This window comes from Lutjanus erythropterus, chromosome 17 (genome assembly GCF_056507025.1).
Source record: "Lutjanus erythropterus isolate fLutEry1 chromosome 17, fLutEry1.hap2, whole genome shotgun sequence".
In the NCBI taxonomy this organism is placed as follows: Eukaryota; Metazoa; Chordata; class Actinopteri; order Lutjaniformes; family Lutjanidae; genus Lutjanus; species Lutjanus erythropterus.
Genome location: NC_139333.1, coordinates 24,649,364 through 24,673,722, shown reverse-complemented (window position 1 = coordinate 24,673,722; position 24,359 = coordinate 24,649,364). Strand labels below are relative to the sequence as shown.

Below are 24,359 nucleotides of genomic sequence, written 5' to 3'. Positions count from 1 at the left end.
AGTGATGTCTTCTTGTCATTTTCCCAGAGGTATTAAAATGGTATCAAATATTAATATGTTTTCAAGATATTGTATCAAAAAGAAAAATTCCAGTATTGTGACAACACTCATCTCTACAGTATCCATGGACTGTCAAAAAAACAAAAAAAAAAACAAAACAAAAAAAAAACCAATTCTAGATATGGCCTTTTGCATTTTTCACTAATCTTCTACATGCTTGGAAGGGGAGGGTGAGACCTGGTTTTGCAATCTGCATGCTCAATCTCTAAGGTGCCACTAACACATACACATGGTTTCTTTAAATATGAAGCAATAACCACAAGACAGTTAGCTTAGCTTAGCATGAAGACTCAAAAAAACTAGCCTGGTTCTGTTCAAAGGTAAAAAAACAAATAAATAAAAGTCTGCCCTCCTGTATCCCTAAAGCTCAGTAATTTACTTTTTTTTTTATCTTGTTTGTGCAATCTGTACAAAAACAAATGGAGTAAGATACTTGTATATTTATGTAGATTAGACATATGACATGAAATGTTTTCATTTGTGAGGTTTAGAAGTGCTGGTGGGACGATTTTCTTACCTTTGGACAGAGCCTGTTTTGCTGCTAAAAGCTGAAGACAGATTTCATGGGTGGATGTTATGATACTATTGGTTGAAACCAGTTGGTAAAAGCATGAAAACATGATTATATTTTGATGTAAGATTCTTTAAAATATGTTATCACATATATCGTTAAATAAGTGCATAGTATGACTGGGGATGTGATCTAAAAGAGTTAAAAAGGCATTTTTCATATAATCTCAACTTTAATAGACAGCTATGAGAGTGGCATGGATCTTTTTGCCTTATTCTGTATATGTAGGGCTATTCCTATAAATTGACATTTTATTCATAGATGATTACATAACTTTATTGTGAGAATAATGTGAGAATGTGTCTTTTGAACGGCAGTGAAAAGCTTCTCCAAGATTTTGCATCCATAATTTCCCTGCCGTGATTCATCTCTCACTTCTCTCATAGTGGTCCATAAGTGAAGGGAATCTGTTCCCTGCTCCTCTCATTAACATGCAAATCCTCATCTTTAGGAGAAAGGATAATAGTGAAAAAAGGAAGCCCTTTTGTGCAACTCCAGAGCACTGAGGATGTTCCTTCCTAGTTCTATTAGCTGGACATGTTCCTCTGACAGCAATCTCCCTCCTGTCTAATGTACAGTCAGACCTAGTTACAGTAGCAATTACTAGTGTTCAGGTTAAGATTAATTGAATTACTGGGTGGCTTCCTTGCACTCCTCTGTGGGCATATCAATCACAGCCTGCTCACTACGGAGACCCTTTATCACCCTCTTCCATCTTTATGTAAAAAGACGCAGGCTGTGCTGTTGCACTCCATCTATCAATAAACGGGTCTGGGCTGGCAAACTCATTTTCTAACACATTCCTCTCTTTAATCAAGCGGCCTGGCATTCGGAGGTAGTTAGTAAGAGCTGTCCGCCATCTTTTCTCCAAATGAATAAAATGTTGGAGAAAATTAAAAATAGAGCAGCTGGGATTGTAATAACTCTTGTTTGATTTGACTGATTACTGAGAAATTTTGTTTGTGTTTACTTTGTTTAAGTTCATAAAAGGTGGCCAAAGTACATTCATTCTGTTCTTAAACAGAAATACAACTAAAGTAATAGAAGTAAAAGTGAAAAAGTACAGGCTCTGAAATATAGTCAATGTATAAAAGTAAAAAAAAGTCCACTGAATGACATTTCTACCAGCAGTTTCTGTGCAAACTAACAGACCCTGACCTTTTCTCCAGTTGAGCCCCGCACTCTTGTCTGTTTAATCTTGTTACATCTTTATGGTCTTGTTGTCTTTTTTCATCTTATGTCATGTTTGTCTTTGTCGTGATTAATATGCATCGATCAATACACCAAGAAACTGTCTTTTCTGTTATTGTCCGATCCACTGAGGTTGAAATTGGCCTTCAAGTTAGAAGTGTGGTGCACAATAACACAAAAATAAAAATAATCAATAATTCAACTCAAACTAAAGTAACAAGCCTGTATTGAAAATGTAAGGAGTAGAAAGTACAGATATTTGTGTTCAAATGTAGGGAGTAAAAGTGCTGTCAGAAAAATAAATACTCAGATACAGGTACCTGAAAAATCTGTTGGTGATACACTTTAATTGATAATTTGTAAAGAGAAATCCTGCTATACAGCACTGTGAATGGCTCTTTTGTGCTGTGCAACCTTCCAAATTCAAAATACAATAGACTTTATGTAAAGCGTTTGTTTGAACAGCTGGATTTCTACTTGAGGAACCAGGTAGCTTTTCAAAAACCGCACATGCAATGGATCTGCAGTGCTTCTGTTTGAATAAAGTAGCTCTCAAGGCAGATTAAATGCCACTCTGTCATTCTCTCTCCATTCACCACCTCCATTATTAGCTATTTTAAAAATTGTGCAGGATTTCTGGTCATGGTCTATAGTACTGCCAAACCCTAATCTTCGGCATGTTTTATTTCCCTCATCACTACCATGCGACTCTTTGTTCGTCATCTAGTAGGAATATACAGAATACGCTGGATGTGGAAGTGCTGAAAGCTCGGAAATAACTTCTGAAGGAAATAATGTGTTGGCCTCTTTGTCGACTATGCCAAAAAAATGCCAATCCCTCATTTCAGATGGACTCCAACAGCCACACACACATAAAATACACACACACACACATGCCCCTCCAGCTTAGCGACAGTATAATTCTGTGTTTCGTGTGGAGACAGAGGTTGGGCAGTCAAATAGAGGTTGTGCCTGAGGTGCCGTCTGGCATAGCCTCTGCCCATGTCTGTAGTCTGGACTCTGCCAAGGCGACTGGCACTGGCCATGCCCCGATGGAGCAAGAAAAAAAGGATGTTTGGTGCCATCCTATCACCACACAGGCAGCTGCAGATAGCACACATGGCAAGAGTGTCAGAGTCCATGCCTTTAAGCACCAAGGCAGAGGGGGAAACAATCCTGTGTTTGGGCAGTTAAGCCTAAAAAAGACCCTTGAAAAGAGCGAAAGACTTTCCTGCTGAGTGAACGGAAGTAAAAGGGCTGGAAAGATGAACCACCGGCTTCCTCGAGTAGTAAACACTTAAATGTTTTTTAAAAATTACAGGGATTGAAATACAGGACGGAGATGTGTGCCAGAAAAAAAATGAATATGTAGCAAAAGTATTTTAAAGAAAACACTACGGTTGGAACGGAAAATGGAGGACCCAAGAGGAGAGGGCTTCCTTCTTTTTATTGGTTCCCAGGCTTTCCATAGCTCTGGTTCTCCCTCCATCTCTGTCTTTTTCCCTCTGGTGGAAAATATGGAGGGCTCCCTGTCCTGTGATAAAGCTGTTGCCTGTGAGATGGGAAAGAGAGATCCATCATGCTGAGGCGTTGGTTTACCCTGCCAATCCGCACCACTGAGGGCTGTAACGCGTACATGCTCCATCTATACATCATTTACCAAGCCCTTGTGTGCCCAAATAACATGGTTTTGGCTGCACTGGTTTCTGAAATCCTAAAGCAGTCTGGCAAATCCTCTGAAAGTCTTGATATGCATGAATTCTGGAGGTTGTTTTGCGGTTTGTTTGGTTCGCTTCTACGAAGAGAGCTGAAACAGTGTAGTCTAAAGCCCCCTGACTCTCCAGTGCCAAATGATAGGGTTACAGTCTCTCTTTGTTTGTGGAAGGATAACACTTAACTTCCATCAACCTTGGACTGCCAAGACAAAAAAAAACTAAAACATAGAGGAACAGAAATACCGTACAGGAAGAAAATTGCAAACATGATTCTTTCTTTTTTTCATTTCAGTGCTTGTGAAGTGCCTGAAGGCAGAGCTGCTGTGATGTTAGAAAACATTACCTGGCAGGTTTCCATGCAGTTCAAGGAAAATAAACATCACTGACATTCACAGGCATTTCTTGAAAACCACGAAAGGGCTTCAGGTATATCACCTGAAAATGGAACAGCGAGCTGCGGACCAAATGTCTTGAAAAGGTCAAACATCTCCACTTCAGAAACAATAAGACGACAGAAAGGATTATAATGCCTTGTAGCTTTGCAGAGCAATGTATTTTTGTACAGTTGGGGACAATAAAAATGTGCCCTCAAGTACTCCTTCTGAAATATGAATCCCAGAATAAATGCTTCATAATGTACGGGCTAATACCTCATAAAAAAGACCAACAGCTGCTAAGCTGAATGAGCCCGAGAGACGACAGGGTCAAACAGGTTGCCGACTAGTGTACACAGAAACCCAAAAGTGAATAAACAACAGAATCCTAGAAACAATGTAACCCGATCTTAATGTTACAGTACCATCTGCTGGCATTGTGAACTCTGAGGGTGGCACATTCTGTGGCCCTCCTGACCGAGATCAATCGTGCTCCCTTTCTGCACGTGTTCATCAAAGCTCCTGGAGTTCCTGAACCCTGAGGCTTGGAATATTTGCATGAAAGTAACCAGTTAGCTCCCTTCATCTCGCTAGGTCTCAAAAAGTCAACAAACAGCTCTTATTTTAGGTTTGTCAGGTGAATGCATCAGGTGTTAGCGTCTGGTGGAGATCCAGGTGGTGTCTGCGGAGAGCCCTGCACCTGCTGCCTGTCCTCACTCACCCATCGGGGTGCAGATTCCCAGGATGCCAGAGGGCAGCTGCTGACAGGCACTGCTTTGGATAGTCCCCTCTGCATCTATCTACCTTCCCTACATGGGGCCTCCAAGGGTCAGCTGCTGAGGGCATGCAAAGATGTCAGTGGGGGTGCCGGAGGTCAAGGAGTTGGCAAGGAGTGGGGGGGGGACTACAGGAATGGGTGGGTTGCATGCCTTTAGCAGGAGGTGAGCGTCCCGCTTTTACAATTATACTCCCCGATAATCACTTTCACAATCCAAAGGCAGCTCAGAGCTCATGCTCAGGAGGTCTCTGGCGATCACGTTACGTCCGCTGTGTGTGTGTGCCCCCTACAACCCCAACCATGACCTCTACACCCACCTCTGTCGGTCCTCTCTACTACACCTGCCACCCACAAACCTGCTATGTTAGCAGATGTAACTGTGCTCATGACAATCTGACCGACTTGATAACCATTTAAAAAAAAAAAGGTAAAATGCTTTTTAATATGGTATGGATGAATGAATGAATGAATGAATGAATGTTTAATTTTCATGTCTGGTCATTTACGTGACCTATCCCTAATAGAATTATTGTTATATTGCTCCAGGAGATATCCCACATCCCAAACAATATTTGGCACCTTCCATCTTCCATCAAGCTTCCTTTTTTAAAGATAGTGGTAATATACCACATCTTAAATGTACACTTGTGTTTAATTATTTGTGCACAAATTAACAATAAGGTCTCAGGGTTTTGCTGGATTTCCTTTGTCTATGATTGTGTGCATTTTGCACAGACTTGGTATTTAAACTCCTCCAATTCTACCTTTGCTTTTTGGAAATAATTTTCTTCAGATCCACACTCTTCTAATACGTCAGATATTTCTGATACCTCATTCACCTCCGACAGACAAATCCCAATCCCGGTTGGTAAACCGAGCAGCCTGTTCTACAGGCTTGCCATGCTGGCTTTCCATCTTACTTCACAGGGGTCCATATCTCCACTAACTGCCAACATTGGTGCATACTTATTAAGTCCCAAAAAGAATCAAATTTCCTGAAGATGGATTAGTTCTTGTAACCCCATATTCCTGACACAACACGAGGTATACTATTTCATTAACTTTTATAGTGAAATTACACCCTTCTCCTCTGAGGTGTTGACAATTTAGTGAAGTACATACTTCATGAACACAAAGATTTCAAGGCTACCCAGGCAAAGTTATTTTGGAAAGGACTTTATTTAAACTGTGAAGGTATGCTTGCAGGTTTTATATACTGAGAATCTCCAAGCATATAAAACCTCTCCCTTCTGAAATGAGTCACATTCCAACATCCTGTTTCATGATGAAGCACGTCTAACTATGTTTTCCAGGGACCTTTAAGAATATTTCATATCTGCTTAGCATTTTTCCACTGTAGTGTCAAAACAGGGGAACAATTAGAGGAAATGGGTTGAATCTGTTTTAAAAAAAAATCAACTGTGCCTTGGAGAAATGCTGAAACAAATGGCTGTTTTCAAAGCTTTACTAAAGAGACCACAGAGATACGTTTTTAGGACTTTTTGCACACACAGACACATAACACCAGCATTGATATATATTTTGCCTGATAAGGTTATATAAATTCAGATACGCAAGTGAGGTATTGTAGAGTTGGTAAACAGCGTGGTGGAAAGGGAGCTGGTGGTAAAGACCTAACTATTTTCAACTCAGCTGCTGTATTTAAAACTCTGAGGAACAGCAAGGACAACGCGGAACGTCAAAAGCACACTGGAGGTGCTTAAAGTTTTATGATGAGGGAAACCCCTAATTTAACATGATTTTTCAGCTAACTGAGGACTTTATTTTCATTTCATTTCTCCTGGTATTGCATATATGAAGGAAAACATTTGAGGAGAAGCTGAACAGGATACTAAGCCATTTCTAGGAACCTTGAGGAAAATTTAATTTCTGCTTTGTGTCATTCCAAGGTAGTGTCAAAATAGGCAAAAATCAATCAGGGGATCAATTAGAGGAAATGGGCTAAATCTGTTTTAGAAATCTCTCAACTGCACCTTGGAGAAATGCGAAAACAAATGGCTCCTTTCAAAGCCTCGCTAAAGAGACCATGGAGATACATTTTTAAGGGTTTGCACACACAAAGACAACAGCAGCAAAGAAAAATATCCTTCCTCATATCCTTGTTCCTCACATTTTTGCCTGCAATGGTTATATAAATCCAGATAGGCAAGTGAGGTATTTTAGAATTGGTATACTATTTTCAACTCAATGACCGTATTTAAAACTCTGAGAAACGTGTCATTCCTTCATTCCTGGCCGGGTTACATTCAAGGGCAGCAACAAGCGCCAAAAGTACACCGGAGGTGGTTACAGTTTACATGCTCACTTAAATATGGACACATACGCACACCCACATACACACCGGGGTCTCTGTTAAATCTGGCCTCTTGTTCCAGCTGGTGTGTGGTTTTGTCATGACAACCTGGTACACAATAAATAACATACACATGCATGCTACAGCTTGTTTTGCATGTTGTGCAGCTTTTGACCAATTTCCAATGTGTTTATCAAGTGGTTAATTTAGAACGGGGTGGTAAAACCTAAAATTATATCACAGTATAATTTGAAGCATGGACGATAATGGTATATATCACACTATATTAACTCTTCTTAAGATTTATATATAAATGCGTTGGAAGGGGTAAAGCACTGATATGGCAACTGCATGGCAGCTATAACTGTACTCCTATCTGTATTTCACACACATTACAGAGATAATTTAAGAACTAAGGCTGCAACTAATGATTATTTTCATTATTAATTAATTTTCTCAATAAATTGATTCATTTTTTGTTGAAAAATATTGATCAGTGTTTCCTAAATCCCAATATTATGTCTTCAAATGTCTTTTGTCCACAACTTAAAGATATTTACTGTCATAAAGGACTAAAAGAACTAGAAAATATTCGCATTGAAGAAGCTATAAAATCAGATTATATGGAGCATTTTTTCTTTAAAAAAAAAATGACTCAAAACAATTAACTGATTATCACCATAGTTGGTGATTAAGTACTGTAGCTATATTGAGAACATTTTAATACCAAACTAAAAAATACAAAACCTCATGTAACAAGTATTACAATTCCTTGTAACTGTCGTCTGACATAATTTACATACCATAATTGTCTGATTTTTAAACCTGAACCACATCCACAGAGAGATCCAGTTATGTATCTAATTGTTAAGAATTTCCCTTTGCACTTTACTTTACTGGTTCCAACTCCATGTCCCACGTAAAACAGAGTTTGTGGACGGCACTGAACACTTTGTGTGGACATTAGACAAGAAGACATGCATAAATCAGTTTTTTAACATGGGCAGCAATGGAAGATTGTGGTCACTGATTTCAGTATTTTTCAATATTTTCCCCTAGCTGGATTCCTTAAGACTTTTAATATGTTATAAATTACATATTTATGAGACTAGGACAGTTGAAAGAGTTTCTGTTGTAATTTGTGTGGGGTAATGTCATATAATGCCTGCTCTAATACCAGTTATACCCTCCACCCCTGGGTTAAATTATAGGAACTCAGACTTTAGAGGTACACAGAACTGACTGCTACAACAACTTTGCTGTAAGACACACAAATAAAAAGCTCTTCGGCAATTTCTTCACTAAACATCCAGCCTCTCCCATGTGAAGTTGTGTCATGCTTTCCACTGGTCCTCTAAACCTCTCCACACTCAGGATGACAAGTGAAATGTCAGGCAGCAGCAAACAAGGCCAGAGTTTAAACTCTGCCACCCAATTAATTGACACCCACTCTAAACACAGCCAACATAACAGTATGAGAAACTTGGAAGTCGGCCTCATTTCAAACGCTGGGAATTCAACAGCTTTTCATCGTCTGTACTTGACAAATGTGACTTTATTTTCTTTTAAGTTTTTTGGTCTTTTTATGATGGAGTTGTGTCAACAAACACAACAGTAGGGAAAAAAAATGCTAATCACTAACGAGGGAAAAAAACAGAATTCATGGAATTTAAACACAGACGGGGCATGTATTATTGTGTATATTTACAACCTGATCTAGATTTATATTTGAATAACGGAAAAAAAAAATCTTGTTCTGTGTATCTGAAGCTTTCTCCCCACACAGATGACTGTACAGCACAGAAATACAGATCGGCCTCGATGCTTCCTAACACAGATCCCCACTGGGTCACTCTTTTTATGATCAAGACCCCCTTTTTTATTACCATTACAGAACTTGCTTTCAAATACGGCCAATTTTATGAAGAGGGAAACCCCTAATTTAATGTGATTTTTCAGCTAGCTGAGCATACTCTTTTCATTTGCTTTCTCGTGGTTTTCAAGTACTGCATACATGAAGGAAAATATTTAAGGAGAAGCTGAAGTGGATGTACGAACTCTGAACAACTTTACAAGGCCTTTCTTAACAGTGATGACTCACAAAACGACTAAAAGAAATGTGTACCCCTGCACTGCACATGGCTGTGTTTGTTTGCATCTAGATAAATATGTGTGTGGCAGAGTTGGTGGCACGTTGCCCTTGTGTTTAACGGGTCACACATGTTTTTACGGAGGGTAATTAACCCATTAAGAGATCCGGTGAGGGCTAATCCGACCGGTCTGCAGACATCAAACAGGAACTGCGGTTGGGTCTAGACAGGTGAAAGCTGGGCGTTCGGTAACTTAAGTAGGCTAAAAACATAATACTGACTAGTGTGTAGCGTGGACCTCTGCTTTAGTTCACAGTGTTTGTGCTTGACCTCCTTGTTCACTCCGAGTGTCCATTTCCACAACAAAAGCCTAATAGGTTGTATGTGATTATACGGATACAGCGCTGAGAAATGTGTAGTGAAATGTAACACTGACTGACGGGGCGATTGGGCCGGGTGTTGGTTTCCTGTTTAACAAAAGGCCTCAATTTACTGAAAGTCTGCGGACAAAGGGCGCACGAAAATCGAGAATGACGTTTGAGTCAGAAAGATCAATTTATGTTTTTAGCTGAAAGTACAACACCCCAAAAAACCTCACAGAAATGTAAAAAAATACATATGTAAAGTCCAAGATTTGAATAAATGCAGATGGTGAGACAGAGTTTTTGGACACATAAAAGTGAAGTTTTAAAGTTACCAATGTTTCATACTGTGACAGCCTTGCTGTCAAAAACGGCAACTTTTATCCTTCTCAATAAATTACAGATTTTTGCATCATAGCTTTGGGCGTGCGACTGATGTTTTAGGGCAGTTGATGGAAATTCCCATAACAAGCCAGACAAGTATAATTCTGAGAAAAGCTGGAAAAGGAGGCTGGAGATATTTGCCACGTCACATTAAGAGCTTAGAGGTGTTAAAAATATGTTCCACACGTTCCCATCGGGACAGAGACGAGTGATTCACACTGACAATAAACAAAGAGCCTCCTGAGACGGAAGCCTCAATGTTTTAAGTATTCACTGCAACTAATGAAAGGAATCACATAATTTAAGCAAATTGGACACAGTGATTAGTCACAGAAAATCTGGGCTTGTTTTGCACAAACACCAACAGATTGGTTTTTTTTTTGTTTGTTTGTTTTTTTTTTAATTTACAGGAGGGTATTTCGGGAGTATCCAGTGTACTGCACATGTGAGGAGCTGCTCCTTAGTGTTTGGGAGTTTGTTCCACACCCTTGACACACAATCTTTTAAACTGTCATGTGTCAGATGAGGGCCAAACATTATTAAAGCCCTGAGACCTGAAATCGGTACAGCAACAGGATGTCTACTGTCTACATGTTTTAGCAAGTCAAATGTAGAACTGTTAAGACTTTTTTTAGTTAAATTTAAGGCCAATTTTCCAGTAAAACTAAACATCAAATGTGAAAATAAGCCCACAGACAACATAGACAGTCCTACACATCTAGCCAATATTGGTCCGTGCTAGGCACAACTGAATGCAATTGAAAATATATTTCATAGAAGCCAACTCCACTTTTGAAATAAGTCACACAACGCAACACTTTTTCAATGTTTTTTTTATGTCCTCCCGATCTATCCTGCTAAGTGGTATGAACTGCATATGTCAGTTTTGTCGGGTTAAGTCGAGCAATGCCTGGCCAGTCAGTACGTGTATGTCTGTGGCAAACACATCATTGCAGGCTGGTCATAATGTTACTGAGTAAATGGCGTGTGCCGATTGTCCCTGTAGATCAAAGTAAATCAGAAAAAAGTCTTAGTGATGGTGTAACTAAAGTTTCTACTGTGAAAAATATGACCCTACCATAAAACACCTGATTTTAGATTGGAATTAGTTTTACCAGTCCACTTGGATGATCAGCAGAAGAAGGGGGTATTTTAATGTGAATAATTAACATTAATTGAGCTGACCTACCTTCTAATAATGAATCTTGTGAACAGCATATAGTAATGCAAGAAGCAGGGCTAAAATGGTCCAGTGTTGTACTTCTCTCTTGACTTGTAGTTAGAGTTCATGTGAAAACAGTGGCAGTGGATCCGCTCCACTTTTAGACCATGCATACAGCATTTGATAAATTAGTATTTCAGACCTTCCCACACAAAATTTAAGACTATTTAATACTTTTTAAGAGGTTTTATTACTAAATACAAATTAAGAGAGTAACTGTGGCTCAGAGGCAGTAAAATTGTGATGATTTTGACGTAGGGGGATGGTTAAATTTAGTGACGCAATCAGACTGATTTCCTCGTTTCGCCAAGCGCTTTTGAAGTGCACAGAAAAACACCTCTACGCAACCTCAACCCAACAACTTCAAATGGAGGCGACTCAATCAAAAGCATCCACAAACACACAAAAGCTATCAACTAGGAAGACTCTCAGACGTTGTCGAGGAGAGCTGACAAGATGAACTCCTGCAGAGTGGGCCACGCTGTTGTAACAGTTATTTATTCCTCTTTTCAATTCAAGGGTGCTTCTGTTTTAAATGGACGGCATTAAGAGGAACCGGCACTAAGGTCTGTCCTTGGAGGCACGGTCCAAATTCCAGAGAATCTTGGCAACTCCTCGGGATAGATGGGACCCTCATGGATATAAAACCCCACAATGGATGAATAGGTAAACAGAAGGGTGTGAAAGAGTGATGGCGAAAAGAGAATGTTCACTCTCAGAGAGGCACAAAGAGGGAGGTGTGTGAGTGGGGAGATGGGAGAGAGCCAGAGAGTGTTCAGGGGGAGGAGAAGAGGGATCTGGAGGGAGTTGTCGGCGAGGGAGAGTAAAAGTTTTGTCTCCAGGCTTTTAGAGGGTGCTGTGTGTAGTGTTAACTCAATCAAAAGGTGAATTATACCTCCTGAGACACTCAGGTAACCTTTCATTATGGCCCTAATCCTTCTTAATAACAGAGCTGCAATGTCGGCAATGCCCCATTAGACAGAGAACCACTGAGAGGGAGAGCCATTATTCCCCACAGGCCCTGTGGAAATGTGAACACACAACACTCACTCACACACACTCGCTGTGACAGATGAAATCAATCACAAATTCAGCTTGAGCGAGGAGGAAAAACGCAGCTAACTCCTCCATAAGGAGATGGAGAGGAGAGTAAATGTGTGTTTATGTGGGATCAGAGTTTCTCTATAGTTTCACTTCTGTCAGGCAAGACTGGAACTGACTCTATAAAACGAATTCTTTGGAATAAAGGATCGAGTGTTAACTTGTTTTTAACCTTTAAAATTTGCAAAAAGAACCTAGACCAGCAATTATTAATCAATTAGTTGTCAACTGTTAAAATAATTGCTAACTATTTTAACAATCTATTAATTGGTTTGAGTCATTTGTTTTTCAAGAAAAAGAAGTGAAAAGTCTATGATTTCAACTTTTAATGTGAATATTTTCTGATTGCTTTCCTCCTTTATGACAGTAAACTGAATATCTCTGGGTTGTGGACAAAACAAGTTATGTGAAGACGTCATCTTGCTTTGGGAAACTATATAACTATTGTAATTAATTATAATAAATAGAAAAAATAATCAATAGATTAATCAACAATGAAAATGATTGTTAATTGCAGCTTTAAAAAAAACACAAACACAAAGTTTGATACACTAAATTATGCTTCCAGTGCAAGTCACTCTTGATACCATAAAACGCTGTTGAAATATATACTGTTGTAATTTATCTGCAGTAAAATATCTTAGGCATGGTTCAACAATGTTTTATTTCGCTTGCCCAGCCAGTCAGAAATCTACTTGCCAAAACTCGATTTTTACTTGCACCTGCACAAATTGATTTATTTATTAGCAGTTACCAAATAACAACAAAGACTAAAGTTAACTGTCATGTTTAATCTAGGGCTGGAATGTCTAAATAAACGCAGAAAATATGGAAGCCAGTCCAAAACCCAAAGATATTCAGTTTCATATGATAACATATGGAGAAAAACAGGAAATTTCCATATTTGAGAGGCTGAAAACAGCCATTTTTGCATGAAAAGTCACTTTAACCATTAATCAATTTTTATATTTCAATGCTCTTTTATGGACAGCAAGTGAGTTGTTAGATTTTCTATCCTAACGTGTTATTGTACTTGCCCTGGGCAAGCGGGCAGTTCTAATTTGTCTTTCTAGAAAGATTTACATCACAAGCTCCATGAAGATTTTCTGTAACTTGCAAGTGTCAATGCAGTGTGACACATATACGTAAACTATGTTAATAATTAACTTATTAATTTATAACAGCAAATCAGGTCTTAGTTTGCTAGAAACAAAGAGTTAAAGAAAATGAAACTTCTGAGAAAAGTTATGTAGAAAGTGAACAAGTCTGTTTACTGTGCAAATGCTTATCATGGACGTCGCGGTGTTCATTAACAGAGCACTAAATGTCAAGTAACTAAAGTTAGAGTTTCACAAGCAGATGCAAAGTATTAATGCTACAACGGAGAAAATGTAAACTGCAACTTGTTTAAATTTTAAATACTTTACATGTATCCTTGTCGTATTTCCCAGCCTAATCAAGCTGTAAACCCTGATCCTACTGTGGTCCTGACTGACCAAAGCAACTTAAAGGCAGTCAACCTTAAAATGTGCAACAAAATGAGCAGCCTGATAACATCTAATGAAAGCAGGCCTAATGTGGCGTAATAAATCAACAGGCTGTCCACATACAGTGCTTCTTCATCCAGCAGCAATTAGGCTACTTCTATAAAAGTTGAGATGTGAAATAGAGATTTATGGGCTCTGCAGACTAATCTTTATCAGTGATGTAGTGGTAGGCTAAATAAAAAGTTGGATAAACACAATCTATCATCATGACAATTGAATGACCAAGAACAATATACAGAAGTTAAGGCTAGGTTTTAAAAGAAACATTAATTACAGGGTTTCTGCAGGTTTCAGTGAGTTAAATGTAAAATATTTGAAGACTTTTATATGACCATCATGAGTGTAATTTAGGGCTTAGCAATATGTACAAAATCAACTATGATATTTTTGACCAAAAACCTTGATACTGATATTAATCATTATTGCGACAATATTGTACGGATGAATATTGGCGCTTCCGCAAAATATTACCACAATGAGGATTTTTGATAAATAATCATCAGTAATGTGGATAGAATGACTTCAGGCATCCTTTAAAGACAACACTTATGACAAATCACTATGTATATATATACATATATATAAATTCAAAGATGGTATCTAGTATCAATATATTGCATAGCTCTATTCTATTGTAATTTAAGATACCGCATGTCCATACTGGCAAAAAAAAGTACATGCACAGTTTAAAAGTTGTGAATTATTTTTCCCAAAACAGTTCCTGTTCAAAATCTCTAAACAATGGGTTTATTGTTCACAACATATTTGAATTTCCCATTCATTCAAGCAAACTGTAAACACACTGGCACATTTGTCTATAATTTGCACCGTAACACGTTGCACATGGCTTGCTGACCAAAACCGATGAATTGATCTTCACAACTTCTGAACGCTCTTTCATCATTTCAGCCTTCACACACAAAATGATCCATTCAATTATCAAAATCTGTCAGACATAAATAACTATGACATGGGAATGTTTGTGATGATGGCTAAATAGGAAACTGTAATGAGGTGGATAGCTGTTAAAGTTTATACAATATTTTAAATTGCAAACATTTAGTTTTCAAGCATCTGAATAATGATAAATCAAGTTTACAGCTCACTATGAACATTTTTTGAAATACACATTTTTGGGGTTTAGGGAGAAAGGTAAGTCATCTCAACAAAAAACACAGATTAGCCAAACTTTGTTTAGTTTGATTCAAAACTAAAAAATCTAGTAAAGGCAGTTACTTTTAAATTATGAGGTTTTCTCACCTTGTTTTTACAGTGTATGAAAATATGTGCAAAAGATTTGTCAGTCTAAAAAACTGTTTTAAACTTTGAGTTTAAGTGGGTTTTCTTCAAGTCCAGTCATGATTAATCATAGCAATAATCACCCGAAAAGTTGCCTAAACTATGAGTTTTGGTAGGTTTTTCCTCCATACATAATTATTAAACTATTCACCTGTATTGCTCCAGTCCAGTTTAGACATTTGAAGTACCTGCAAAAACCCTGATGTCTGATAGTATGAAAATGTATGCGAAGGATTTATTAAAGTCTTTAAAGTTTAAATTATATTTGTTTAAGTAGGTTTGTCCTTCATACATGATTAATTAGAGATAGTTTCATTTTAAAAAGTGTTTAAATTGTGAGTTTAAGGTTTTTCCTCTCTACATGATTAATTAGAAATATATTCACCTTATAAAGTTTTTAAATGATGATTTTAAGCTGTTTCTTGCCTACATAAATGATGATCAATAAAATTATTCACCTGTACCACTCCAGTCCGTTGTCATAGTTGCGGTCGAAGAAGTGCGGCTCCGCTCCTACGGCTCTGATGTCCGGATGAACCCGGAGAAACTCCAGCAGAGCCCGGGTCCCTCCTTTCTTCACCCCGATGATGAGAGCCTGGGGCAGCTTCTTGCTCCCCTCCCCGAGCGGACTGACTTTACCTGCGAACCTCGGCGACACTTTCCTGCTGGAAGAAGCAACTAAATCCGGAGGCGGCAACATGAGAGACTCCTCTTCGGGCAGCTCCACGGCAACCTGCCCCGCGCGCTCATCCGTTAGGACCCGTGAGGAGCGCCGGGAAGCTCCGTAGCCCGGCAGCTCCGAACCAACGGTCCATTCGTACACCAGTCTTTTAGTCCTCTGCGACCTCAAGTCCTCGTAAAGCCGGGGAGGGGACGCTCTGACCGGTGAGGAGGTGCTGCAGCGGTCGGTGAGGCAGTGCAGGAGGAAGAGGGAGGTGAGGAGGGTGCACAGCATGACCGCCGCTCTCCTGAAGATGCCTCGGGACGTGGGGTCCAGTTTACTGATGCGGCTAAAAGCCATACCGGTCCCTGGGTGGTCGGTGCAGGAGCCACAGCCATGCTAGGCACTCATTATTTCTTCTTGCCATTAAAAAAAGAAGCTCTTCATCACCCCTGTCTCCTCCAAAAGAAAGTACCAAATGATACCTGCTGCGCACAGGTGAGAAACAGATCGAAAATACCCCAAACAGAAGCTCACAGGTGTGTCTCAACAGTGTGTAACCCTCAGGTAATGAAGTCCTGTCCTGTCCCTGCTCTGTGTAGGATGCCACAGCCAGCCCTGATGTACCAGCCGCACGTGTATAGAGTTGTAAACTTGTCTCGCACGTCAGGTTGCTTGACAGGCACCTCCCTGACCAATGAGATGAAGAGAGCAGCAGACGGCAGCCAATGATGTCCCAGGGGGGCGGGGACACCGATCTCAGCCAAATTGGAGCTAATTCTCACATCCAAAATAAGAGGTAGAAAGTAAATAAGTACATTTGCAACAGTTTTGAGGAACTTGTATTTAACTTGAGCCTTTCTGGCATTTTAATGTGTATTTGTACGTCATCTTTACTGCAGAAAGTTATTGTACTTCTTACTCAGTTACATTTATTTGACAGATATGGCTACTGATTACATTTCAGATTAAAATTTTACATTAAAGAACAAACAAACAAAAAATTATATGGCTAAACTTTAAAATACAACCTTACAAAAAGTAGGTTATAATTTTTTTCTCAACCAAGGCTCCTTTACAAAATATATACCATGTACATTGTATGTACTTTGGATTAGAGAGAACTGGTTTTTACCATTAATGGGTAACTTCTGGGTACTTGACAAGTGGAGGGAATTTTTATATATAAATAGTAATGGAGAGTTATAGATTATTAGAACATGATCTATAAACAACAATGTATTTTAGATTTAGAAATTTAATTATTAATTGAATTATGAAGTTTTTCTTAAAAAACTACAACTGGATATTTTTTTAAAAATGTCACAGCATTCAACATTAATGTTTTTGTTTTTTTGAGGAAAATAAATTTTTAAAAATTTTTAAAATTTACAGACAGACAAAAGACAAAAAGAGAGTGAGGAAGTAAGGTTTACATCAGACTGAGGACTCTGACAAGATTTCAGGAAAGGTGCCCACACCTTTTTGTGTGAGTTACACACTAAATATTGGGTCTTTTTGAAGTTTAACCAGGACATTATGTCCCTCAGCCACTGAGCGTGGCTATATGACTTACATAGGCAAACGAGACTGACAGCGAGAAGATTGGTTATTTCTGTCTTTTCTAAATGGCTGCCACAATATCAGATTCTCCTTGAAATCCGATGAAATGAGCCTGTGTTTATATTTCCCCAGCCAAAGTTACAGTGAGTTACACATTAGCCAGTTAAAAAGAAGAAGGAGGATATTTTTCTTTCCATAAATTTTTATTTTTGACGTCATATTTTGTGATTATTACAGTGGAAACATGACCGCCTTTGTCCACAGGGACCTCCTAAATCAACAGAATATGAAAATTCCTTGTAGTAGCTTTAAGTAGAGGATTTGCGTACTTCTCCCACCACTGCAAAATATATTTATTATGATCTGTAAAGCAGAAAAATGCTACATAGACATACTACAATAATGTTCAAAGAGACATGACACAAACGCAATCTGCAAACCTGCAAAATACAAGTAAATACAGACATTTAAATAGATTTATTTTCTTTTATACTTTATCTTTTCAATTGAGACCTGTGGACAAGTACAAGCATAACAAGCAAGCAAGTTCATTTATGTAGCACATTTTGTGCTCAGGGACAATTCAGTGTTCACACACATAAAAAAGGAACATCCATATAATAAATACAGTCCAAAGACAGTACAAATGCATAAAATAGCAATTAAAAGGGAGTCATTAAAAGTTAACTACGATAAAAGAAAATAAGAAGTACATCACTGGAATAAAACCATAATGACTATAACATCAGAGGACTCTGAACCTGCCCGTGGAGCTTAGCTGTAAGTCCAAGACATCCAGTAGACTGGACTTCTACTGTGGAGAAGTGCACTGAGTGCAAATTTTAGCATTCTACTGTAGGTGCGTGAAAAGACAGAAGTTATAAACCTGTATGTAAAAAACGACTTTAAAAAGCATGAAGAAATGCACTGAAACTCATAACATGCAGTACATAGAAATATTCCCCTAACTGCTAAAACTCGTCCATGCTAAGACATGCTAATTAAAAACACACAGACAAGCTGCTGTCAGGCTTGCAGGAGCAATATTTGTTTAGTGCATCGTCCTCCACTGTAACAGCATGTTCTCAGATGCCAAAGTGGTTCTCTTCGATCTTCAAAACACTCGAGAGGCCATTTCTCTGTCCCTGACAGCGGGGACACATGCAGCTGAAGTCAGGCCACCAAAGAAGATGGCCTCCACCCTGAACTCCTTTTTATGACATGCAGAAGAACAAAAAAGTGAAATAATGATAACGGGGCACATTATTTCTTTACAAGTGAACGAGAACTGAACCAAATGTTTCACATCTGCTCCTGCCTTTTGGGTATTAGCATGAGAATATGCAGGCAGTGCTTCAATGCTGCACAGCTCACTGCTCGAGAAAGAGGATGGAGACCTCAACACTGGGCTGCATTGCCAGTGCCAGATGTCCCCCCATGTTGTCGAAACAATGCAAGGGGGTGTCCCGCATTTAACAAATCACACCCCGTGTCTTTTCTCTGTCCCCCCGACACTGGAGAGATGCTCAACCCCCTGATGACACCCAGCATTCCCCCACAGAGGTCAGATGGCTTCACACTCCCTCTTATCAGAGACTGGTAAAATAATGATGCTCTCTGTCTTTTTTTATGACAATTTGAATGCTCAAACTTTCTAAAATTGCTCTGAGAATACTTTATTTAATCTATTTACACAATTATGAAAGAGACAATCTCGCTAGAAGTTCCCAACTTGTTGGTCTGGACCCCCTGAAGAGATCACAAGATAAATCCTAGAGGTCAGACATGATTAATGTGAAAGGAGAGAATCCTAAAGAAGTTTCTGCCAGACAAAAGAGTGTTTATTTTTTCTGATGTCTCTGGTCATTCTTGTCTTTAGTGAATCATTGGATAGTATTACAAAGTGTTGGAAGAAGTACTCAGATGCTTTACTTAGTAAAAGTTTTAATATCACAGTATAAAATGTGACGTTACAAGTAAAAGTCCTGCAAAATCCTACTAATGAAAAGTAGCAAAGTTCTTATTATGTAGAGTAGAGCTAGACATTTTTTTCGGAACCCTGTGGGTCACAGGATTCCCGTGGGATGAGAGTGAATTTCACTATTCATCAAGTGACTAGGACGGGTCAGTAAGAAAAGTCAACACGACTAGAATCATAACAACATAGGTCGGTTTTATGCAGTTGCAATATGAATAAGCATAATTTTCTTCATTTTTGAAAATCATTCTAGTCTATCTACTGTCTCTGTTTATTCTTGTTTTTGTTTTTTTTATTTTTTTTTTGGAAATGGGAGTCAACAGGCATCATTCTTGCAGGACTGAGACAGGACAGGAATTACTTTTATTCTGTCGAAGGACCTGGATGGGACAGAAGTGATTTTTGTGGGAGAGGGATGGGACAGGAGTGAAAATCCACTCTAAAGAAGAATGAACTCTTTCTGCGTGTTATATTATTATTATACATATGGTAGTGGAGGTATTCATATCCTTTCCTTAAGTGAAATCAAAGTTCTCATTATGCAGCGTGACTAGTGTTTGGATTGCTTTCTTGATACATTATGGTGGAGCAAGAATTCAGATTCTTATGGCTGGTAGGTAGATTGCTGTTTATGTATCCCTGTTGGGGAAATTCCAGTCTCATAGCAGCAGATATATATGTAAGGGATAGAGCTAAAGAGTAGTGAATAAAGGCAATACAATAAGAAGGAATAAAGATACTAACAATGCTAACACTAATGTGAGAACAGGTTACATCGCTATGCATAATAAAGTATGTTCAAAATGTGTAGAAAGTAAAAAAGTGTAAAACAGTGCAATAGACAGTATTCATCAGTAAGGTGTGAAATGTCCAAAACAGTGCAAAAAAGTAAATAAAAATCTGTGCAAACACATGTATAGTCCACATATATAGTTAGAGAATGTGAAATGTATAGAAATGTACAAGAAAAACAGTTCATGATGGGTGACCTTCCTGCAGTACGGCCTCAGAAACCACCGAGTTGGCTGAGACTGGAGTCAATGCGGCAGGCGGCGTTGTACATTTGGTTGGCCTTCGAACACCTCGGAAGAATGAGGCGGTTACTGAAGGAGCTATACTTAAAATACTATTCTTTTACAAGTAAAAGTCCTGCATTAAAATGTTACTTTAATCTACTGCAAGGAGTTTTTAACCCTTTATGAAAATCTCATTTTAATACTGATTCTTATATATGACGTACATAAGTAAACAAGACCACATGACATGATTTGATTTTTCTACACAGTTATTCTTGATGCCTGCCACCGTATTGAATTCTCTTTTAAATTAGATGAAAGGAGCCTGTGTTTACATTTTACTCACTGCAATTTGAACTCACTGTGACTTTATTTTTGTGGAATTACAGTGGAAACGCTAACAGGGGCATCCAAAAGCAACAAAATATGAAAGTTCCCTGCAGTAGCTTTTAGTAAAAGTGTAAATGCTGCAATATAAAACTACATTTTTACAAGTGAAAGTCATGCTTCAAATGTTTATTTATTTATTTATTTATTTGTCAGGGACACTGCATATTAATAAACATTATGCAACATACGCCAGAATTACCCAAGAGGCTGTTTTTTTAATCCGTTGCCCCTGGCCAGATATAAAGTTGACAGCTTAAAATCAATATAAAGATTAAGAAACAATTTCTAATAATCGTCAGAATGAAAAGCACAACGCAGACCAATACAGACAAACAGAAAACAGACATGGGCAGCAACAAAATCAGATCTAATAACAGTTCAACTAGCACAAACAAATACAAGCAACTTTGTGAAATATAAGACATAAGTACAGACATAGAAGAGTGAAGACAGACAGGCAGATACAGAGCAACAGGACTGTACTGTACATGTTACTGTACATATCATGTAAAAATATATAAATACTGCAATATAAGCAAAATACTTGTTTAAATGGCAAAAGTACTTATAATGCAGAAAAAATGCCCCCTGTCAGTGTTATACCATTATTTATTATGTGACTATTATTCTATTATCTTTTCTATAATCTATTCTGTCATCATTATTATTATTGATGTATTAATGTATACACAGCATTTTAATACTGTAATACTACTTTCAACAACTTTATATACTGTTGGATAGTTTAATCTTTGAACAATGTTTCATATTTTTTAAAATGATCATGATGTTTTGAATAGAACGTTTAAATATGTAAAGTAACTGTGGCTGTGAAATGGCGTAAAAAGTACATTTCCCTCTGATATGTAGTGAATTTGAAGTATAAAGAGCTTAAAATGGAAATGCTTGAGTAAAGTGCAGGCACTATAAAAGTGTACTTAAGTACAGTACTTAAATAATTGTATTTAGTCACTCTCCAGCACTGATTGTAACCTTTGAGGCCTGTCAAAATAATTTAAATGAAACACTCTGAGAAGGGAAAATCACAGCTCACGACTCGTAGACGTTTTAGATTTGTGACAAGGGGTCACTGATAAAGACCACTGATTAGTCTAGTGGCACTGTTGTCATCAGTGGCGTCTGAGTGGGCCCTCTAAAGCTGGGGCGCGCCTTGTGCAATGTACCCAGTCTCAGTCGGGTTTCATGTTTGTGCAGCGACACATACTTCCTTTAAAAAAAAAAACAGCATTTAGTGTGTAATTACACACCCAGACATCGGTGCCTTCAGAAAAATGTGCAAGCAGTCTAGAAGGCATGTAAAAACGTAATTCGGCTTTCATCTTCACCGTTTATCCAAATTGCAGCACTATGGTTACACTGACGCAGCCTTTTTGGAATCTTGGATGCAGAGTTGGGGTTTTAAGTTTAAAGTGAGCACAAACAAACTGTTTATTATCCTTCGAATATAATCACGCATTTACTTTGCATATTGAATAAATTCTCAGGGCATGCCATGGGAAAGCAAACACAATCCAAGGCGTAACCAAATATGGAACGGCTGGATTGTCTGAATGTGATTGTTGTTTCATAGAAATGTATAAACCATACGTAGACTTGTGCTTTCGCTCTCTCAAATGCATCATCAACAGTCAGAATATAGTCATGCAGAAACTGTTTCCATAGCTGCGCTGGCCAAGTAGTTAGAGTGTGTCTCAGCCATGCACATAATCTCCAGACAGGTTTATGAACTGAGGTTTGGGAGCTGTCAGTTTGGAGGAGACATCTTTACTGCCAATATTATGGCTTTACGTTTCTCAACCTGAAATCAGCGGCGATAAAATTCTACCTTTTTTTTTCTTTCTCGGGACAATGTTCATCTTTAACTTCAGACAACCAGCCGGTTTTAATGGCATATAAATTTAACAAGTTGCTAAAATTTATGCTGGATATTGAAATATTGTCCCAAAGAAAAGGTACAATGCTCCATGTGGCAAACATGGTTAGAAACAGATGCAGCTAGTAAAAAAAACAAAAAAAAAACAGATTTACACATGGAAATTGTACGGACAAAATTTACGACATTGTTCCAGGTCTGAACTAAGACCAGCATCACACATTTCCACACAAGTCGAGCAGCTCCTTGGCTCCAGAAGTTCATCTATTAAAACCATCGCATTATGAGTGAAGTTGAAATGGCATTTCCCACTTAAAAGCTCAATTAGGTAGAACTTCAGAAAACTAAAAATATACACCCAGATGGCTATGACTCAAACTTATTCTATATTCAGTAAGAGATTTTTTTCAAACCTTAAATGGGCAAGCACATCTGGTTGTTACAGTACACTAATAAGACATAACAAGCTGTACTTTGTATCAAATTAGTCAAATTATAGAGTTAATATGTTCTTTATTAGACATTAAATAAACATAACTATACCTTAATTAGATACTATACACCTAAGAGTACAATAATAATAAGTAATAAGCCATACTCTGTATCAAATTAGATGAAAACTAGAAAGAATATGTTCTTTATTAGACAGTGTAAGACCCTTTATTAGACTTTATTAGAGGGTAATTAAGAACACATTACAACAGAACTGTACTGTGAACAAAGTGAAGTCACATAACTGCTACTTACCCATTTAAAAACAATATGTGAACCAGATCTCTCAAGTAAATTATAAGTAAATTACAGAGGAACTATAGATGAATATTGTAAAAAAAAAAAAAAAATGTAATCAGTCTTTGCTGCTCTGACAATTGTATGGGTCCAGCAAAAGGTGTGTCTCAAAGCAGCAGAAATGTTTATGATTTCAGTTTAGTCTGTAGTACAGTTCTGTGTCCCCAATTACTCTCTAATAAAGTCCAATAAGGGTCTAACAGTGGGAAAGAATACACTTTAGTTTACAGTACAGTTCAGTTGTCACACGTCCCTAATTACCTGATGATAATAAAGTCAAAAAGGGCTAATAAAGGGTCTAATATCATAAAGAACATATTATTTCTAGTTTTTGTCTAATTTAATACAAAGTGCAGCTTGTTAAATCTTATTTGTGTATTGTACAATTTATTTATTTTATTTTGGAAAATTATTTACTTGCTATTAAAGTGTCTAGGCTCGCATAATCAAATTTCATAATTTTTTTCAAAATTTGAGTATATTAATTACCAGTTTACACTGTATTTCCCAAGATGCATTGCCCATTCTTGGTATAAATTAAATATAAATATAAATATAACATTTCCTCTCAAAAAACAAACAAACAAAAAAAAACAACAACAAGTTCATGTGCTAACTTTTATAAACAATTAACTGCCTTCTTTTTTATTTTGCATGAAAAGTTTTAAAAACTTTAAACACATCCACACCAACAACAGTAATGATCACATATATTTTGAACACTGGAAACAAATTTAATCTTTATATAAACAATGAGTTATTAATACACAAAACATCTTACACCTGTTTTTATACTACCATCTCCTGTGGTTCTCCTACATTAGCAATATCCTAATGCATGCAAAATCATGTATACTGTGGTGCATTCATTAGTAATACACATTTAAAAGTAAAATAAAGAGTAATCAATATTTAGTACCTTTATGTTATTGATTATTTGGCATCAAAACATGAGTGTAGAGTGATTGTCCCTGTTTTATACCCTTTTATCTGACCAATGTATCCTCCAGGATACAGACATTCAGACCCTGATTATCAAAGTTGTGAAGATTTTCAACAA

At 37.8% G+C, this 24,359-nt stretch overlaps 1 protein-coding gene across 1 annotated transcript in view; it reads right to left on the bottom strand.

The window, feature by feature from the left end:
- Positions 1-16,300, bottom strand: part of LOC146312269 (heparan sulfate glucosamine 3-O-sulfotransferase 3A1-like) — a 44,499-nt gene extending 28,199 nt beyond the window's left edge. Inside the window, exon 1 of the mRNA XM_084740622.1 lies at positions 15,467-16,300. Within this exon, the coding sequence (XP_084596748.1) occupies positions 15,467-16,029 (563 nt within the window). The 5' untranslated portion in view covers positions 16,030-16,300. The remainder of the gene's footprint in view (positions 1-15,466) is intronic.
- Positions 16,301-24,359: the final 8,059 nt, after the last annotated feature.